The sequence below is a fragment of the Rhinolophus sinicus genome, chromosome 12, assembly GCF_057876585.1.
Source record: "Rhinolophus sinicus isolate RSI-liver-muscle chromosome 12, RSI-T2T, whole genome shotgun sequence".
In the NCBI taxonomy this organism is placed as follows: domain Eukaryota; kingdom Metazoa; phylum Chordata; class Mammalia; order Chiroptera; family Rhinolophidae; genus Rhinolophus; species Rhinolophus sinicus.
Window position 1 is genome coordinate 6,555,882 of NC_142512.1, and position 21,583 is coordinate 6,577,464.

The 21,583-nt window shown below is 41.7% G+C and overlaps 1 protein-coding gene across 6 annotated transcripts in view; it reads left to right on the top strand.

Annotated features, from left to right (window-relative positions):
- Window positions 1-21,583, top strand: part of SPECC1 (sperm antigen with calponin homology and coiled-coil domains 1) — a 241,520-nt gene that overhangs the window by 143,901 nt on the left and 76,036 nt on the right. For 5 of the 6 annotated variants that reach the window (XM_019757420.3, XM_088801896.1, XM_088801895.1 and 2 more), the window contains one exon: window positions 7,677-9,256. The exons of the other annotated variant lie outside the window; for it this stretch is intronic. In XM_019757420.3, coding sequence (XP_019612979.3) covers window positions 7,677-9,256 — 1,580 coding nt within the window. The remainder of the gene's footprint in view (window positions 1-7,676; window positions 9,257-21,583) is intronic. 6 annotated transcript variants of the gene reach the window in all.

A 21,583-nucleotide genomic window follows, 5' to 3' on the forward strand; every position in this document is an offset into this window, starting at 1 on the left:
AGCTATTGCTGGGTTATATGGCAAGAGTATGTTTAGTTTTGTAAGAAACCTCCAATCTGTCTTCCCAAGTGACTATCATTTTGCATTTCCATCAGCAAAGTGTGAGAGTTCCTGTTGCTCCACATCCTTGTCAGCATTTGGCCTTGTCAGTGTTTTGGGTTTTAGCCGTTCTAGTAGGTGTACAGTGGTATCTCATAGTTGTTTTATTTTGCAATTCCCTAATGACATATGATGTTGAGCATCTTTTCATATGCTGCATCTTTATGTGTTCTTCGGTGAGGTGTCTGTTCAAATATTTTGCCCACTTAAAAAAATTATTTTTCATTTACAGTTGAAATTCGATATATTAGTTTCAGGTGTACAGCATAGTGGTTAGACATTTATATGACTTACGAATGATCCCCCTGATAAGTCTAATACCCACCTGTATTTTGCCCATTTTTTAATTGCGTTGTTCATTTTCTTATTGTTTAGTTTCTTGCATATTTTAGATAACAGTCCCTTTTCAGATGTCTTTTGCAAATATTTTCTCCCAGTCTGTGGCTTGTCTTCTCATTCTCCTGACATTGCTGGGTTTTTTTATTTTCAAATTTAGACATTTTGTTGACTCCTACTGTGATAGATGAGGATTTAACTCATAACCTTTCATCCCCTCCCCATGTCATAATATCACTATTTTTAGTTCCTTTCTTGGTTACTTCTTTTATTTTAATAATGTATTTCATCTTTATTTCTTGTTTTGTCAGCTGTATACAGTATCTTTGACTCTCCATTTGTAAGATGAGGATGGGTATTGTCACTACTCTCCTCTCTACCTTGTCTTCTACCTCCCAGTTTCTTTCATTAGCACTTCAACTTTTTTTGCTAGCAAGGATGATAATATCAAATGCTCTATAAAATAGTCTTGCATACTTTGTGTATAGGTCAATTTAAATAGTATTAATGTTGTGACTACACAGATATTCTTCCCGGCAGAGTAAAGTCATATTATGATTTTGTTACCTTTCTTATGCAGCTTCTTATTTTTATGAGGTTTTTGTTTTTTTCACTGTTTTTATTCTAGCATTAAATTTTTTTTCATACTCCTAATCCAATCATGTGTTCTGTCAAAGAGCCCTCCTTTATGAGGCACTTTGTCCTCTCGACCCAGTCCGGACTTATTCTCCTGATTTGCAAGATAATAAATAGGTATTCTCTTGAGACCTCCCTTGACTGCTTTCCTCTAATAGAGCCAACTGCTTCCTGGATCACTGGTCCTCTTCCTCTTTGGTTTACTTCCTTGTTTTACTGGAGCTCGACCTCAAATAACTTCCTCAGAAAGACTGTTGGCAGTTTAATGTTCTGAGTCTTGCATGTTTTAAAATGTTTTTTTCTACCTCTATGATTGATTTATAGTTAGGTTGGGTATAGAATTCTAGGTTGAAAATCATTTTCCCTCAGAACTTTGAAGGCATTTACTTTGTTGTTTTCTAGAGCTCAATATTGTTAATGAATAATGATGGCCAGTCTCATTCTCAGTCCACACCCCTTCTCCAAACTTTGAGGCATTCTTGGTGTTCTGAAACTTCATAAAAGATGTGTCTATCTCTGTGTGGGTTTTTTTTTCATTTCTTTTGCTTGACATTAATTCTGGAGACCCGTGTTCTTCAACTTTGGGGAATTCTCTTGTGTCAGTTCTTTGATAATTTCCTCCACTCAGTTTTCACTGATCTATATTTCTGCAACTTCTGTTAATTGATTGTTTGATTTGCTGGTTGGCCCTCTGTGTTTATCTTTTCTATTTCTATCTTTGTTTTGTTCTACATATTGAGTTCCTTGATTTTGCGCTCCCTCCCTGTATTGACTCTTTTAATTTGACAAGCATATTTAAAATTTTTGAGAGCTTTCTCTTATATTACCTTTATTCTTTTTTATTTTTCCATAGCATTCTGGTCTTGTTTTAATGGATGTATATCACCTTGAATCTCAATGAGTTAGATCTTCTTTGAGTACCCTGCATAAATTAGCCGTCCTCCTCACTAGTCCCTTCCCTGCCATGGTTCTCTGCACTCTAGGGCCTTTGCACATTCTGTTCACTCTTTTTTAACCTGCCTTTCTCCCTTTTATCTAGTTTGAGGTACTTTTGAGATAATTTATTTATGCTTATCAAGTAAGTAGTTCAATATTCAGATATTGCTCAGAGTAGAGGTTCATGTAAGAGTTAATTTGGGAGTCATCAGTATATAGGGTGGTATTGAAGAGCATGGGGTTGAGTAGAATCACCAGGAAAACACTTATAATAAGAGAAGAAAGAAGGCCCAGGACGTAGATCTGAAGAATTCTAATATGTAGAGAGTAGAGAGAGGAGGAAGAGGAGGGACCCACAAAGGAGACAGACAGAGGGTAGCTGCTAAGGTAAGAGAGAAACTAGAACAGTGTGACATCATCAGAGACATGTTTCAAAAGGGAAGAAATTGTTCCAGCTCTGCTGAGAGGATGAAAAAATGTCCGTTGTATTGGACCCCATGGAAGTCATTGGTGACCTCAGCAGACAGTAAGTAGTGGGAGTGGGTAGAGGAGTGAGTGAGAGGGGAAGAAATGAAGACAACCAATGAACATAATTCTTTGGAGGATTCTGCTGCGAGGGAGAAGACAGAAATCAGATATTACCTGGAGGAAGATGTGGATTCCAGTTTTGTATATGTATACGTATATGTATATGTATATGTATATGTATATGTATATGTATATGTACGTATATATATATATATATAATTTTTTTCTTTTTAAAATTTTTTCCCCTTTCATCTGCCTCCCCCCCCCCCACTTCAGTTCAAGCTGTTGTTTCTCAGTCTAGTTGTGTAGGACACAGCTCCCTGGCCCATGCTGGTATTAGGAGCCTTGTGCTCCCCCCGGCTGAGGCAGTCAGTCCCCAGTTGTGGGTCGGCTGTTCACAGCAGCTCACGGCAGCTCTTGCCGGCTGCCGGCCACTCACACGGGCCACCAGCTGCTCATGGCGGCACACTGCAACCCACAGCAGCACAAAGCAGCCCATGGCAGCACACAGCAGCCCATGGCAGCCCGCAGCAGCTCACGCCGGTTGCCGGCTGCTCCTGGTGGCCACCAGCTGTTCATGGCAGCACACGGTAGCCCGTGGCAGCACTCAGCAGTCTGCCGCAGTACACACCAACCTCTGGCTGCTCAGGCCAACCTCTGGCTGCTCATGGCAGCCCAGCTCCAGGGAGAGCTGTTGTTCACAATCTTAGCTGTGGAGGGCGCAGCTCATTGGCCCATGTGGGAATCAAACCTGCGACCTCAGCGTTAGGAGCACAGTGCTCCAACCACCTGAGCCACTGGGCCGGCCCTGTTTTTTGTTTTTTTTTGTGTTTTGTTTTTTTAATTGAAGATAATTAAGCTTGTTTAAATGCCAGTCAGAAAGATACAGAGGAAAGGGAATGATATTTCAATAAGTCACAAGTATATTGGGGACATTGAGGATACTGGCTAGAGTTAAATGGGTGTATCGGAAAGCAAAAAAACCCAAACGGTAAATAAAATTGGGTATGTTGATTAGAGGTTATGTGAGACCTTGAAATTCAAGGGAAGAAGTTTGACATTGGTGAGAAGAAATACTTCCAGATTCTTGAACAGAAAAATGAATGGCTTATGTAAGGGATTTGATCCAGAATATCTCAAAGGTGAGCAGAGGCTAAAAGCAGGAAGACCTGTGAGAATGTTTCAGAAATTTAGATGGAGCATTCTGAGCTAGATTCATACTGAAAGGAAAGGAAAAAACATGGAAACATTTCCAAAAACAGTTAATAGATTTTAATGACTGGTTGGTTACAAAACGAAGGGGGAAAGGAAGTTTTAAATATGTTTTTAAGGTTCCTTAAATGATTGGTGCCACACTCAGACATGAATAAAAAGAATGAAGGGAAAAAGGAACAGATAATGAAAGCTAGCTGCCACTGAAAAGTTGAAAAGATTGAAGATTAATGGGGAAAATTGGATTTGACAATAAAGCAATTACTGGAACTTCTGAAAAAAAATTTATGCAGAGTGATAGTAAAAAATATCCTAGTAGTTTAGATTCTTAAACTAGAATGAGCAAGTTCTCTTGTGTTTATGAGCCAAGCAGCAATTGTGCGGAATGTGAAGATGGTGAACTTTCATTTGTGTATCCCACCTGTCTCTTCTACAGACGGGTACTCTATGAGTTCTTGTTGAATAAATGAAAGCTTAGTGATTAATTTCAGAATGTCACCATTTCCTTCATCAGTGCATGTTAGACAGAAGACCTTCCAAAGAACAACCCCAGTAGCATATTCTTTGGGTAAGATGAGGAAATTAAAAAGGGACTGAAAATATTTTAGTTTCAGCTCATGAGAATCACTACTTAAAATAGTCACCTGATTTATGATTTAACTGATCGTTCTATTGTTATTTTGAACGTGCTTTTTGTTCTATGAAAACCTCCTGTTTTTGTTTTTTTTAATGTATTGCATAAATGTGACTGTAAAAAAGAAACAGGAAAATTTCTCACCATCCAACCAGCTTAATACTCATCTATTCTCAACGTTCCTTCCTAGTGTGTGTCTCTATGAATACATAGTTTAATGCACCTGTGATCAGCCACAGTATAAATTCATTTTTCATTTGGACTCTTAAATTGTAACATGAAGCATGGTTTTTTAGAAATAAATTATTAGGTGGAGCTTGCTTTTCTTTTCACTTCTTGCAGTTAAGACAACCAGCCTCAGTAGGAATAGGTGATGATCTGGAATGAGGATGGGAAGGAGACAAAAGAAGTAAGGGTGCCAGCTGAGCCAGTCCCTGTGCCGTTGGCCCCAGCCTTCCCCCACCCCTGCTGTCACCCCTGCTGTGGTGCATTGTTAAGCAGCAGGCCCAGTTTCAGGGTTCCAGGAGGTATTGTTCAGTTCAGCATTGAGCCTGCTGAACCAACAGTACTTGAAGCAGAATGAGGGTGGAACCCCACTTAGTGATTACATTGTTACCTATGCTTTTTACCACTTTACTCTTGCCCACCAGTGCCCATGATGAGGTGTGTCTGGGTGGCAGACTTGAGCACAAATAGGGGAGCGAGCAGCCAAGCACCAACCTTAGTGTGGTCTGATGATGAATTTTAACAACTCTCTAAATTTTACCTCTGCTAATTGCAGTTTCTGAAATAATGTGTACAGAATGGGAAGAACCTTTTAGAAAATTGAAAACAAACTAGGGACTCTCTTCAAGGGATGAAGAAGTGGCAAGAACAGAAAAGAACAGATGTAGTCAGAAATACAACTGGATTGCGTGTCTCATAATCCACAACTGGATATATTTCATAAATGTACTTTGGTTTGATGTAAAAAAAATTCCTAGTAGTTTGGATGAGGCTTAAGTAACACCTAAGTGGAGAACAAACTAAGATTTGGCAGCAAAAGGAAGAAGTTAAACTGTAGCTGGCAATGATGACTGAGTTGATCTACAGCCTTCTTTTAGATCTTTCCATCTTCAAAACCAACAAATAATTGAAAAGGAGCCTTAATTTTAGTGGCATTATTAGGAATGGCCAATGCTCCCGTGATAATCAGTCCTGGACTCTCAGCTTTGCCTGTTCTGACTATAGGTACGGTGAAAGTCTAGTTATCTTGCAGTTTTATTGTGGTCCTGGCCAAGATTACTTCACTCTAGAGAACTGCTGTTACTAACACATTTCATTGCTTAGTGATTTTAATCTTTATTTTACAAGAATAATTAAATACATTTTTTCTTCACTGTGTATGTAGTGTGATGCAAGTGAGGCCTCTAGACACCCGAGAGCATTACATGTGTGCTGTAGTACTCTTAGCTTTCCAGTAACTTAATAGGAAAAGTTAATATAAAAACCGTTCTGTATATTAATATGACAGTTTAGCCTTTATTATGTCAAAGTTTTAAAAGCACTCAACTGTCAGAGACTTAGCAACAGATGTTAAGTCACCTAAGATCATCACCTCAGATTTCAGGATGTTAGGATATGCAGTTTGTTCATGTCTTAGTAACAGTCTTGGCTACGGTGCCATGTGGGGGCTGCTGCCAGTCTGTGGCTGCATCCCCTGCCCCCCAACCCTTCCCACACTGTAGAGGCTTGGAGTTGGGTGCCCTCCAACCCGGGTGCATACTTGTGTAAGTCATAGCAATCAGCCTTGATTAATCTAATGGTCTTTGAGTTTGTAAAACAGGTCCAGGTTTTTTCATTTACACTCTAACCTCTGAGGTGGGTTTCATTTCTAGAGCATATAGGAGATCCATGTCTGGGTTTTCACCCCTAGAATTTTTTTTAACATCATCCGTAGTAATAGTATAACTGACAATTTAAGAAAAATACAGCATAGATGAAAATTTAAAAATAATTATAGTAGTATAAAAAACAATTCCTTACATTTCCCATTGTAAGTATTCTAAATTCCTTATCATTTCCATGTTATATAAATCCTTTAAACATTTAAAGCTGTACCATAGATATATACAATATGTCCTTGTCCCATTTTTTCTTGTTTCTTTATAGATACAAATGAGTACACCATTTCCACTTACGTTAAAAGCAACAATAGGTTATTGAATCAGATCAGTATCTCCTTAGCATTATTTATGTCTTCTGATTTCTTAATCAAATGTGTGTTCAGTCAAAATATGTTCAGATGAATTTTTTAAGTGTTTATTGAGAAATTCATAATGAACTTGTATTTTGCCAAAAGGCTGTTTTTTTAGTTGCCAAGGTTATCAGTTCAGATGTATTAAATTGCAAATTACAGAAAACCCGATTCAAGGTGACTTCTATTGGCTGGTGTAATGGGAAGGCCAGCAATAGGCCAAGCCTCAGTGATGATTGATTTAGCAAATCTACAATGCTACTAAGAATTTGATTTCCTTCTTTCTCTGTTCTCTGCTTTTCACCTTCCTCTTTTGATGACAAGATGGTTGCCAGTCATTCCCAGACTTACATGAGCTCTCATTCATGTCCAGTATTGTTTTAGAAGCTCACCCAGAACACCTTTCATTGACCTTAGTTAAGGGGTGTGCCCATGCTGAGGATAGGATTATGCTGAGTAGCTCAGGTTTGGAGTCAGCCTCCCCAGAAATACAGGGCTGTGGAAGGAGGTACAGAAGCCCTAGTCAGAACTGGAGAGCCGTGCCCCTAATGCCGAGGTCGCCGGTTCGATTCCCACATGAGCCGGTGAGCTGCGCCCTCTATAGCTAAGATTATGAACAATGGCTCTCCCTGGAGCTGCGCAGCTGTGAGCAGCTGGAGGTCGGTGTGAGCTGCTGTGTGCTGCCCTGTGCTGCCAGGAGCGGCCGGCATCCAGCTTGTGTGGCCGGCAGCAGCAAGAGCTGCCGGGAGCTACTGTGAGTGGCCCACCGATCGACTGGCGACCAACTGCCTCAGCCAGGGGAGCGCAAGGCTCATAATACCAGCGTGGGCCAGGGAGCTGTGTCCTACACAACTAGACTGAGAAACAATGGCTTGAACCGGAGTGGGAGGCGGGGCGGAGGCGGAAGAAGGGAAATAAAACCAAAACTGGATAATTATCTAGAGGTGGAGGAAATGGACGAAGGGCGACAGCCACCATGTTCACCATGCCTTGAAGTCATTTGGGTTTCATTTATAAAAGTGCTTCCTTTGTTTCACTGGTTTCTGCTTCTGTCTTTAGGGGCTGTGACAACGACCAAACGGACAGGCATTCCAGCTCCTCGAGAACTTTCAGTAACTGTCTCAAGAGACAGAACTGTGCCACGTGGTCCCTCCAACCCAAGGAAATCAGTGTCCAGTCCAACTTCTTCCAGCACACCCACCCCTACCAAGCATCTGAGGACCACTTCCACACGACCCAAGCAAGAGAATGAAGGTGGAGAAAAGGCCGTGCTTGAGTCCCAAGTTCGGGAACTTTTGGCAGAAGCCAAAGCTAAAGATAGTGAAATTAACAGGCTTCGAAGTGAACTTAAGAAATACAAGGAGAAAAGGACTCTGAACACTGAAGGAACCGATGCTTTGGACCCAAAGTTAGATGGATCCTCAGTCACAGCAAGTGACTCAGAACAGTTGATAAGAGCTCTTGAGGAGAAGAACAAGCATTTTCAGAAAGAGCTTGCTGACCTGCAGGAAGAAAACCGGACCTTGAAGGAGAAACTGACTGATTTTGAGCATTCACCAAATTCAGAAGGTGGAGCAAGTCACACTGGTGACAGCAGCTGCCCAACATCCATAACCCAAGAGTCAAGCTTCGGAAGCCCAACTGGAAATCAGTTGTCTGGTGAAATCGACGAGTATAAAAACAGCCGTCATGGAAATGCATTACGGACGTCGGGTTCTTCGAGTAGTGATGTTACCAAAGCTTCTTTGTCACCGGATGCCTCCGATTTTGAGCACATCACAGCAGACACCCCTTCTCGGCCCCTGTCTTCAACAAGCAACCCTTTTAAGAGTTCCAAGTGTTCCACCACTGGGAGCTCCCCTAACAATGTGAGTGAACTGTCCCTGGCTTCTCTGACGGAGAAGATACAAAAGATGGAAGAAAATCACCACAGCACCGCCGAAGAACTGCAGGCTACGCTACAAGAATTGTCAGACCAGCAACAAATGGTGCAGGAGCTGACAGCTGAAAATGAGAAGCTGGTGGATGAGAAGACGATTTTGGAAACTTCCTTTCACCAGCATCGAGAGAGAGCAGAGCAGCTAAGTCAAGAAAATGAGAAGCTGATACATCTTTTACAAGAGCGAGTGAAGAATGAAGAGCCCAGCACCCAAGAAGGCAAACGCCTAGAACTGGAGCAGAAGTGTGCAGAGATCCTTGAACAGGGTCGCTTTGAAAGAGAGCAACTGCTCCACATTCAGCAGCAGCTGACCTGCAGTTTACGGAAGGTGGAGGAAGAGAACCAAGGATCTTTAGACGTTATTAAACACCTGAAGGAAGAAAATGAAAAACTGAATGGGTTTCTCGAACTGGAACAGCACAATAACAGTGTGATGGCCAAAACTCTGGAAGAGTGTAAAGCTACACTGGAAGGGCTGAAGATTGAAAATGGGTCTTTGAAGGCTCAGTTGGAGAACGAGAAGCAAAGAGCTGGAGAGACCAGTCCCCTGGGGCAGATGGTGGAGGGCTGTGAAATTCAAGAAATGTTGAAAGTAGCTCGAGCTGAGAAAGATCAGCTGGAACTGTCTTGCACTGAGCTCAAACAAGAATTACTAAAGGCACATGGTGAAATTAAACATGTCTCCAGCCTACTAGCCAAGGTAAGGAGATAGCTCTTGACTACTATTTGCTCATCCTTGTCAACATTTCCCTCCTTGACCTTTAAATTAACAACACAGAGAATCTTTTGCTTAGTCAATTTCATTCATGAATCCAGCATTCCAGCTTGAAGCTCTGTTAGATTCCAGGCAGATTGGGGATACAAAAATGAAACATCCCGATTTCTGACTATAGGCTCTTCAAACTATGGTGGGGATATAGTGAATGGAATCAGTGAGGGGATAAAGATGCAGGGATAAAGAATGTATGTCATAGAGGGCAGCCCAAACTCCTGTGGGAAAGAGGAGCACTTAGAACACATGGGATAAGGGGAGTAGTGCAGGAGGACTTCTTGAAAGAGGAGGCAATAAGCTGAGTCTTGAAGAATGCACGGGAGTTATCCATGTCTATCGGTTAGCATGCTTTGGGCTACTGATAACAGAAAATTAAAATCACCCCAAATTTCTCCACCAAGTTAATGATATAACCATTATTTTGGTGTTTTCTTCCAGATACTCAGATATGTGTGTGTGTATGTGTCCCACAAGTTTGACAAATTTTTTTTCAGAATCACCCTGTACATATTGTTAACTTTTTAAAATTTAATATTTTCTGGGCATATTCTCATTATTATTCTTTTAAACATGACTTTGAAGACCAGATAGTATTTTATTATATCAGTATGTCATATGTACCTTACCTGTCACCTATTGTCAAACATTTATGTTCTTTTCCAGTCTTTTGATGTTGTAAATACATTTTTTAGATCTGTCATTATTTCCTTAGGCAAGATTTCTACATTGACTTGTTGTGTCAGAGTGTGACCATTTTAAAGTCTTTCAATACGTTTAGCCAGGTTGATTGCCCTACAGAAATGCTATTCCAGTCCGTTCCCACCAGCAGATCATAAGCACTTGCCAACAGTTGGCATCAAGTTGTTGGATCATTCAAATCTTGTCTTCTTTACTTTTTTCCCCCCTCCCCTTCTTCACTTTGAAAGATCTTCCCCAACCCAAGATCAAATTAAATAAATCACTTCTTTCATTTTAAAAAATAATCCTTTAATTAGTCTGGAACTTTGTTATGTAATGAAGATGGCTGGTAATTGTATAATATTCTTCCCACTCACAGAGCAGTGCTGGAAAGGTGTAAACAGGTGGCTTCTTGTTTCGAATTTCCTCTAAGCTCTGGGTCTGTGATTTAGGGGTTCCTTGGTGAGAGAGGTTGAAAACATTTCAGGGGTTATGACTGTTTTAAGAAACAAATTAGCCATGAGCTTCCAAGGGGATTTTTTCTCTACGGCTTCGTCTACCTTTAAGTTAAGTGAGTTGCAAACTGATTCTGGCATTGGGTTGTCTGATGATCTGAGTGTTGGTAGTGTTGGTACTTTTATCATTGCCTGTGTCCTAAATTCACAGCATTTTGTTGAAACTGTGAAAGCAATTCCATTGAAGGTACTAGCCGGGGGTCCATTTGAACTGTAGGTTGGTAATTGTAGCTTTACGTTAAGTTCTAATATCTGTGGAATAAGTTCCCCCCTCCATTACTCTATTGCAAAATGTTTAATCTCCCTAGTGACCTTCTCAAAGTCCTCTGTCAAGTCCCTCATCTGTTTCTGTGGTATTTTGATTGGTATCACATTAAATATGTGTGTCAATGAAAAATGTGTCACCTTAAAACAATAGCTTTTCTGATCATAAAATTAATACTCATTACAGAAGGTTTAGAGCATACAGAAAAGTATAAAGAAGAAAATAAACACTACCTTTAATCTCCCTGCTTGGAGAAAAACACTACTAACATTTTGCTATATGTCTTTTCAAACGTTTCCCAGGTTATGCACTTTTGGACATGCATACAAACTGGTATCAGTATACTTACAATGTTTAATCTTCCTGTTTAAAAGAGTGGAGTATGTCACTCCACGTTTTATGAAGATAAAACCCAGTTGGATTAGCTTATCAATTCTACTGTTTATCTATTTCTGAATAATTTGTTTCTAATTAATCAATTCTTTTATCCTGCTTTTTGTACATTCCTTTGTTTTTTTTCTTAGTTTTTTGAGTAAAATTCTTTGTTTAAGTTTGTCCTTACTTGGTTAATAATGAAAGCATTTAAAGGTATAACTCTGTCCTTTATTATTACAGCTTTGGCTAAAGGAAGATAATAAAATCTAGAATTTTCTGGGATAAACTAAGTCTACTTTGGAGAAAAGGGAAAAACATTTACATTCTCTGTAGAGTACAAGGTCCAACATACTTTTTTTCCTTTTTTTAAAAGGTGTACAACGTAGTGATTAGACATTTATATAACTTATGAAGTGATTCCCCCTGACTAGTCTAGTACCCACTTGGCACCATACATAGTTATTAGAATATTATTGACTATATTCCCTATGCTTTACTTTATACCCCCATCACTATCTTATAACTACCAACTTGTCCTTCTTAATCCCTTCGTCTTTTTCACCCTGCCCACAACCCCTCTCATCCATCACCCCAACAAATCTAGTAATATGACACCATACATAGTTACTACAATATTATTGACTATAGTCCTTATGCTGTACCCTACATACCCATAACTACTTTGTAACAACCAATTTCTACTTCTTAATCCCTTCCCCTTTTTCACCTACACCTAACCCCTCTCCTATCTGGCAGCCATCAAAATGTTCTCTGTATCTATGAGTTTGTTTTTGTTTTGTGTATTCATTTATTTTATTCTTTAGATTTCACATATAAGTGAAATCATATGACATTTAGGTACAAAGTGTTTTAAATCAAGCTGTTAATTATATTATTCATGTACATGTATTTCATTCATATCTTTATGCATTGCTTGCTGATTAAAATGATCAAATACATGACATTAGGACGGAAAAGGTTTAGCTAGTATTTTGAGGTAAGAGTCATAAGTAAAAGGTGTGAGGCATGGTGTCACATAGAATTTATTTTATAGGTATCAAGGTCCTATGCTTTTGTGCTGTCTTATGTGTACAGGGACGTCGATCTGTAATTGCAGTGATGTTGTATCTTCTACTAATCTTTCTGCACTTTTCTATTACTGTAGAAAAACCGAGACCTCTTAGGCAGACTTAACAGCATATTGTAGCCCCACTGCAGAAGGTCAACTAATCCACCAGCAACCATGAATTCAAATAAGGCAGAAGAGACTCATGCCCGAAGGATGTAGCACAAAACTTAATGAAGGATATAAAGTGCTGGACCGAGAGGTGGAAAGCCTGGGTCCTTCTGATGTGGCTAAGGGTTAATTTTGCGGCCTCAGGCAGGCACCTTTCCGTTATCAGTGTTGACTAGAAATGTGATTATCAGTGTTGAAAAGAAGTGTGATGGTGGAGGGATCCTGTTCCTGCTTTCAAGGGAGTGCATTGAACAATTTCATCATTAAGGACTGTTGTGGGCATTTGATGTATACCTTTTATTGAGTTATGCAAGTATTTTGCTAAGAAATGTTTTGTTTGTTTATTTTATTTTTTAATTTTTATTGGGGAACAGTGTGTTTTTCCAGGACCCGTCAGTTCCAAGTCAAGTCGTTGTTTTCAATCTCGTTGTGGAGCACACAGCTCACTGGCCCATGTGGGGATCAAACTGGCAACCTTGGTGTTACAAGCACTGAGCTCTAACCAACTGAGCCAACCAGTCTCCCTGTTTGCTTATTATTTTTTAAAAAAAAAGATGGAAATTGAATTTTTCTACATCTACTGTAGATCTTATACATCTGTAAGATCTATACCGTATATTTTGGACATCTACTATGATCTTACAGTTTTTATGTAATAATGATGTTTTTCTCCTTTAATTTGTTGCTGAGGTGAATTACAATAACAGATTTTCTAATGTAATCTAGTGTTAAATCACCTTTGCGTTCCTGGGGTAAACTTTGATTCTTCAGTTCTCAGTTGCCTCACTTGCCATTCTTGCGTAGAACTTTCAGACATAACCACCTTAAGCAGGTGTCAGAGTGACTGTCATGTAAATTGCCAGGCGAACCACAAGGGATGGACTTTTACCCTTGAGCTCTACATTCATCCACTCTCATTTATGGCAGAAGGTGAATATTAGGAGAAAAGAACAAAATAGCCTATTTACAAAGAGGAAAGGCAATGCCAAACCATCCCATGGTGTAAGAGATTTAGTAAATCTATATACATTTCCAGTTTAGATAAGTTACTTGAGTGACTCAGACACTGTTAGAAGAGTCTCTGAAAATCCTTAAAGTGTAAATTTTTTTGTATTGGTTGGTCTGTTCTCATACAATAAATGGAAAGTTGGTAGGATGTTTACAGTAATTGTGTGACTGTTTTATAGGCTTTTTTTCCCTCGTTGCTTTGTCTTCAGCTATTATTTGCTGATATCTCTCCATTCTTTCAGCTTCTCTGATACCCACCGTGTACATTTTGCTGGCAGCTTAATGTGTGATTCTATAACATATCTCTGTACGACCTTAAGGAAGGGCCTAATCCCACAGAATCCTGAAGTGCCGACCTCCTGTAAGCCCCACGCGCCTGCCCGAACCAACACGCAGCATGTAGTCACGTGGGATTATTGTTTTTCCAGGTTACAGTGCAACTCAGGTTCACATTTTTTTGACTTTCAAGTTTTAAGTTGTTTGGAATCTTGGTTTCAAGTTAAAGAATTTTTACCCAGACTTGACACCTAGAAGTTTTAAAAGAAACTACTGATTTCTTCCCCCTGAGGTTGAAAGCTTATCAGTGATATATCCTTAGAAATCTAGTTCTTTCTGCAGTAACTCAGGTCTTTTCCAGAAGAGTAAGGAGGTTATAAAGAAACACTTGCTTTGAAAGGTCAGAGAAAACTAGAGGTGAAAAGATCATTGTGTGAGCCGTGTTGGTCACCAGGCCAAACTAGGGTAACCACTCGCCATAAAGGGCAAAACCAGAACTTGAGAGAAAGATGTGGCAAGGAGACGGTCCTGTGGCCATGACTTTAGAACAAGACTCTCTGAAGGACCGAGGAGATCCTGGAACCTGGCCTGCATAGCAGGTGGTCCACCAGAATGCCCAGGTGATGCTTTGTACTGTAAGGAACAGGGACCCCTGTTGTCAGTGGCCTAAGTCAGCACACATTCACTGTGCTTATGTTGTCAGACGTCAGGACATAGGCAGTTGGTAGCTGTGGTCCAGGGGTTGCATAATGTCCAGGCTCTGAGTTGGCAGCTCCATGATTCCCCCGCCTTCCTGCGGAGGGTGCAGAGAACGCAGCGTCTCCAGCATCTCATCCCTATGGTCCCAGCAGGCAGGAGGCTTGGCAGGTCCTCAGGCACCCCAGTCCTATCAGGAGAACATGTCTCCCCAGCAGCCACCTCAGCAGCTTTCCCTTTATATATGGTCAGAACTGGGTCACACACCCTTCCCCGCTCCTCCCTTCTTGAAATCACAAGATCACATCCTGACTCTTGAACAAAGTTGGGATTCTTTGTGAGAAGAAAAGGGAGAAGGGCTTTTGGGGTAGAGAAGGGCACCGTTGTCACAGCCTCCAACAGGACTCCCTCCACACGTTCACTCTTCTCCACTCCTGTTCGTTCTCCACGAAGCACTCACAGGGATCTCCCGAGTGTGTAATGCCTTCAGCAGTTTCCCTTTGCACCAAACTCTCCACCCTGCACGAAGCCCTGGGGTCACCTGCTTACACCTCCAGCCTCTGTCCCACCACCGCCCTCCCTGCCCAGGTCCAGCCAGGCCAAGGTCTTGTCCTAACACCAGGTGAAGCAGGTGAGGGCTGTCATTGCCAGAAGTGCTCTTGCCTCTCTTTGTTTCCCTGGTCCAGTCCCTATTCTTCACCTGCCTGGTCTTGTCTTAAAGTTTAGGTCTCAACTATGGTGTCACTTCTTCACAGAGGCCTTCAGTTCTGTGAGACCATTGTCTTGTGGACTCAGCAGGCTGCCAGGTCTGGATCAGCTCGGATGACTTGTGTGAAAGACTCTTGCCCAAGCCCAGCACCTCAGAGGAGCTCAGAAGTGTCGGTGAATCTCTTTGGTAGAGTTGAGGGGAACCTAGGGATCACGTCCCCACGAATCATGGACTGGATACTGTTGGGAGAGTTGTTTCAGCGCAAACATGGAAATGTCAGTGATTTTCAGTTCAGAAAGTTTCCCCCACTCTCTCCAGTATCTTTGGCTGGTGACGATACATCAGCCCTCTTGGTGAAACAGAACCCAGTGACTTCATGCTGGGAAGAAGGCATGTAAGGAACCTGTGTGAACAGAGCCTGTCTTCCTGCGCTGCCGTGGAAGTCAGGAGGAGGAGGCCCAGGGAGGCAGCTGGGGAAAGGCCTGCAGGCTCTTCGGGGAACCTTCAGGGTGGGCCGTGGCCTCAGGAAACATGCCACAGGCCCCAACCTTGTGCAAAGCCTGAAGCCTGCTGTGCACAGGAGCTGAAGCTTAGGAAGAATCATCTGTAAAGCCAGAGTGCCTGTTCATCCTTTGTTAGGTCAGATATGACACTCATGTGTTGGCACGACTATTGGATCTCCCCCACCCCCACTCCCGCAGGGCTCTGCTCTTGAAACCAGGTGAAGAGAGGTGGGAGCTCAACCTGAGGGTTTGATGAAGGGAGATCTGATATTTGAGTCAGGGTGGTCTTGCGAGTGGGGCCAGAACCACAGAATCTGTGCCGCGTTCCCGGAGCTCCCCTGTAATTCGCAAGAGCAGGCCATGGCGTCTCCCGTGGACCCAGTGTCACCTCTCCCTTTCTGGGTTTCCCTGGCTGACCTCCCCCTTCTCTCCTGAGGGACCTGTTTTTCTCTTTAGATGTGATAATACCTTTCGTGAAGCCGAGTACCTTTCTCTTTCTTTAACTTGACCTTAGGACTTGTCTCTGAGCCTGGTGTCTCTCCAGCATTTGTCTCTCTTGGGTGCTTGGGGAGCAGCTTGGTGAGCACGAAATGTCTCCTAGAGAGTTCCCAGAGTGAAATACAGATTTTTACCTTCTTTTAGTTTTCCATAGCCATTTTTCTTTTTCTGTAACAAAAGTATAAACTAAACTAGCATATTTTCCTCCATCTTGGCATAGAGATAATGGGGGAGAAATGTTTGAATTTAGGCCAGTATGAATGAAACGTGGCTCTTCATCACCAGTACCTATTCAGAACAGGGCCAAGAATTAAGCAGAAGGCGTTTAGAGTAGCCAAGTTAGATGTGGAAACAAACACAACAAAAATAACACATTCTTACTCATGGTCAAGTTACTCACGCAATCAGTCCAAGTTTATTCACTTTTATACTATATATAATTTTAACATTGTGACTTCTTTCATATCTTAGGTATCCAGTAAATACCTGTTGAATGAATGACTGAATGTCAGAGAAACTTGCAACAGAATTAGGAGAGAGGCTGTTATAATTATATCAATATGTTAAAAAGTTCAGTTTATCATATTTTAATAATAGGAACTAATGTTTTAGTGCTTTATATGTGCTGGGTACTCAGAGCCTTTAGATCATTTAATCTCATTTAATCATCATAATTTTATGGTGTCGATACTGTCATCTAATTTTTTTCAGTTGAGGAAACTGAAGCAGAGAATGATTAAATTATTAGGCTAATTCATTAATTGATGAAGGCTGGGATTCAAAGTTGGGTCTGACCCCAGAACTCTTACTCTTAATTACTAACTTACACTGTTTCCTGGTTACATGAAAATAAAGAAGAAATAGGAAGACATTTAAAGCAGACCTAAGGCCTCTAATACACTGTTGTCTTAAGGCCAAAACCTTTTGGTTTGAAGAAAGCACCCTTCCAAGTCTCGATGCACTACGAGAATTTTACTTGATTATAACACAGTAGAGAAATTCACAGAGAAAACCTGGATCATCAAGACTTCTCCTTTTGTTTGATTTATAACCTGAGTCTTGAGGGGAATGGGAGTTAACCAGGTGAGTTGGTCGAGGGTGGGGACAGTGGGAATGTTGCAGGAAGAGAACAACAAGTTCTCAGGCCAGAAAGCTTGGCCTGATCAAGGAAGCCATGCAAATAGCAAATAGTGTGTAACTGCTGGAGTACACAGGGTGCTTCCCTGAAGTGTCAGGAGGGGGCCTCCCACTCGTGCAGAATGCGTTTTATCCTCAAGTGGAGTCACTGAAGACTTTTTTTTTAATTACAGCTTTATTGAGATATAATTTACATAAAGTATACAAGTAGTGATCTTTCATATGTTCACAGTTGGGTGGCCATCACCACAATCAATTATAGAACATTTTTATCACCCCGTAAAGCAACCATGTCACTCCCCAATACCCCTCCCTCCTAGCCCCTGGCAACCACTAATCTACTTTTTGTCCCTATGGATTTGCCTATTCTATACATTTCATCAAATGGGATCATATAATACATGGGCCTTTAGCATCTGGATTCTTTCACTTTGCATAATGTTTTTGAGGTTCATTCACGTGGTAGCATGAATCAGTAATTCATTCCTACTTATAGGTGACTAATATTCCATTGTGTGAATACACCACATTTTGTTTATCCATTCATCAGTTGATGGACAGTTGGGTTGTTTCTACTTTTTGGTCATTATGAATAATGTTGCCATGAACATTTGTGTGCAGATTTTTGTGTGAATATGTGTTTTCGTGTCTCTTGGTTATATGCCCAGGAGTGGAATTGCTGGGTCATACATTAATTCTATATTTAACTCTCTGAAGAACTGCCCGGCTGTTTCCCACACCATTTTACATTCCCACCAACAATGTATACGGGTCCCACAATATTTCCCCATCCTTGCCAACATTGTTATTTTCCATTTAAAAACATATTGTCACCATCCTATTAGGTGTTGACATGGTGTCTCGTTGTGCTTTTGATTTGCGTTTCTCCAGTGACTAACGACATCACGCACTTTTTCATGTGCTTGTTGGCCATATGTATGTCTTTGGAAAAATACCTATTTAGATCCTTTGCCTATTTTTTTAAATTGTATTGTGTTAGTATTGTTGAGTTGTAGGAATTCTTTATATATTCTTATCAGATACATGATTTGCAAATATTTTCTCCCATTCGTTGGATTATCTTTTCAGTGTATTGATAGTGTCCTTTGAGGCACAAAATTTTTAATTTTGATGAAGTCCAATTTACCTGTCTTTTTTTTTCGTTTATCTTGGTCACTTGTGCTTTTGGTCTGAAGAAATTTAAATGGGAGTTACAGGATCACATTTGCAGTTTAGAAAGATTACTTTGGCCCCAATCAGGTGAGCAAGAATGAAGGACTGAACGGGGGAGGGGGGAGGGATTAGGCAGGAGGACGTGGTCTGGAAAGACATTTAGAAGGTGTAGGCTCAGTGGGGTTTGGTGACTTGATACTGCATGTGTGCAGGGAAGAGGGGTTCAGTTCACTCAGATCTCTGGCTTGTGTGACAGAATATGTGGTTTTGCTGCTTACTAGTGAGGAATCATAGAAGATGGAGCAGGTTTGAGGAGGGACCCTTGTCAGCGACTGGACGTGTAAACAGCCAGAAAGGATGCCCAGGCCTGCAAACTAGGCTGCTCTCAGAACCTGCCAGGCAGCCCCAAACAGGTCCTGAGGCCAAACGTGCCCCCAGACCCGGGAGCCACCTCTCTTGTGCCTGAGGTCTCCCTCTGCCCCTTAGTATCTTTAGAAGCAGTAAACCTATGTATCACCAGCATGTTCTCCTACTATGCATTTTATATTTGCTGAGGTTTGCAAAGAGTCTCAAGCCCATCAGAGGAAGACATGTTGTTGAGGATGGGTAGGTGGGATTCTTAACTTCTTTTTTACCAGCCTCTGCCCTTGTAGATCATTTAGTGGTCAAACCATCATGGCCGTTTGTTCACTTTCCCTAGAAGAAAACCTAGATGTGTCTGTGGTACCTCTGTGGCCAACACAGGAATGCTCTATTATGTCTGCAGTGGGTGCGACTGCACCCCCAGATCCCCAGACTGGAACACTCCTTCCCCCAGCTGTGGGGCAGTGATGGCTGCTGACTGCCCAGCTGAAGACCCTCTCCAGGCTTGCCCCCTGCCAGGAGGGCTGCCTTGCCCCAGGGCTGCCCCTTCCCCAGGACAGCTGCACCAGGGCAGTCCATTGGGTGGGGGGAGGCCCAGGCCCTCACTTCAATTTGGAGCAGCTCTGAAGGGCATCCTAGGTGTGGAGCTCCCCTTGCTGTGGCTGCCTTGCAGTTCCCTTCTTTTCTGCCCCAACTAGCTTCCTTCACTCCTGCAGAACACTCTCCTACAAACTTCTTATGTGCACATCCCCAGCTCAGTCCATTTCCCTGGGAACCAAACCTGTGACAATGCCTTTTCCTCAATTTCTGTGTCTGACAAGCCCGAGGAAAGGTTGTGACACTTTCTGAGACTGTAGCCCAGTGTACCTCAGAGCTGCTCTGCCTGCCCTTGCATCCCAAGCTCCTAGAAGGTGCGTGACGAGGCTGAGTCCTACCAGGGAGTCCTCAGTGATCTCTGCTGCCATCTGCCTTTGGTGGCTGTCAGAGCGGCAAGGATAGGGTCTGCTGGCCCCATCTCCAAGCAGGACTAGTTCTCTCAGGAAATTTGTTTGAATCTATTTGTAATGCAATTCTGCACACCCCATTTCTAAAGAAAGTTGATTTTTGAAGATGAGAAGTGCTTGGAATGCGTGAAAGGGATTTCCTTTTTTAAAGGGAAACATTGAAAATCACATTGCTGGGTGTCTGATAGTGTGATTTTTGAACTGGAGAAACTAGACTCAAAAGAATTAGCCTGCAGAAAGGCTGGTGAAATAGACGGCAACCTAGAACTCTTACCCTGTTTCCCCGAAAATAAGACCTAGCCAGACCATCAGCTCTAATGCATCTTTTGGAGCAAAAATTAATATAAGACCCAGTATAATATATAATATAATACAACATAATATAATATAAAAAATAATATAATATATAATGTAATATAATATAATATCGAGTCTTATATTAATTTTTGCTCCAAAAGATGCATTATAGCTGATGGTCCGGCTAGGTCTTATTTTCAGGAAAACGTGGTAACAGTCATCAGAGCACAGGAAGTTGGTCTCATCTGCTTACCTACTTGGTAAATTGGATTGTTCTTTTTAAATTGATTTAATTTCTCCCCGTCTCCATGTTAATTTGTAAAATGAATATATTATAAAAATACCTGCCTGTTATTACCTAGCAAGCTCCTAGGGAAGAAGTTGTGAAGCTTCTTAAGGATTTGCTTTTTTTTTTTTTTTTTAATAAAATGTCTTTCTGGAATACATTGCTAAGCTTGAGACTAAATGGAAGAATGATGTCTGTAATTTGAAATTTGTAGGTTTACCTCATCGGTTTACCGACCCCAGCAGTCAGCAGCACGTCGCGGTGGCCCCGCCCACCCTTGTGCTTACCGTTTGGTTCTGTGATCACCAGGAGCCAACACATAGGGTATAAAGGGAGGTAGGAGCCTCTGAGAGGCCAGCAGCAGCCCCAGCTGCATGCAGAGACCCTCCTCAGGGCTCTCAACCTTTCGGTTACCTGGTTACACCCTCAGGGTTTACACACACCCCACAGCAGTCCCAACCAAGTAATGTGTGTGTTTCTAGGCTCCAGGTGAGTAGCCCTGAGTCTGAAGGTCCATGACACAAGCTGGCCAGCCCTGCATAAAAGCAGGGTCTGACTCAGGACGCAAGCCTCAAAGGCTGCTTTGCAACTGCCGTCAAGCCTTCTAGTATCTAAAACGCAGTGCCCCTTTTCTCCTTAAAAGCCGTCTTCTGTTTATTACAGCAGCTATCAGATAAAAAACTTTGGGTCTGTGACATGTGTTGTAATTTCCTTGGACCTGTATTATATTATTGTCTAATATTGTATACACTAAGACATAAGGCAATTATGAGAGAAACAATAACTTACGGCGTGCTTATCATGTGCGAGGTACTGCGGCAGGCTCTTTAAGTGCATTATTTCGTTTAATTGTTCAGATGAGGAAACCCAGACAGAGTGATTAAAGAATACAGGGCTTGGTTTGGTAGAATTGGGGTTTTAAACTGGAAGTCCGGCTCCAGGTTCTCACCCTTAGCCATTTTGGTGCACTGTGATGCAGCTTTCAAACTTAGGACCATAACCTTCAGTGACAATATTTAATTTGTAACACAGAGCCACACAGCTTTGTACTAGTTTCACAGAACAACGCTCTCCCTTAACATAGGCAGTGTATCCTGGTTCTTCCCCACACTTATTCCCTCCCTCCTTCCCTTCCTTCCTTCTGTATCATGATCTCCCAATTGAAAAACAGTGCAATACTGCCTTCCACTCTTGGTTCACTCATCAGATACTCATTTGGGCCTCCCATGTGTCTG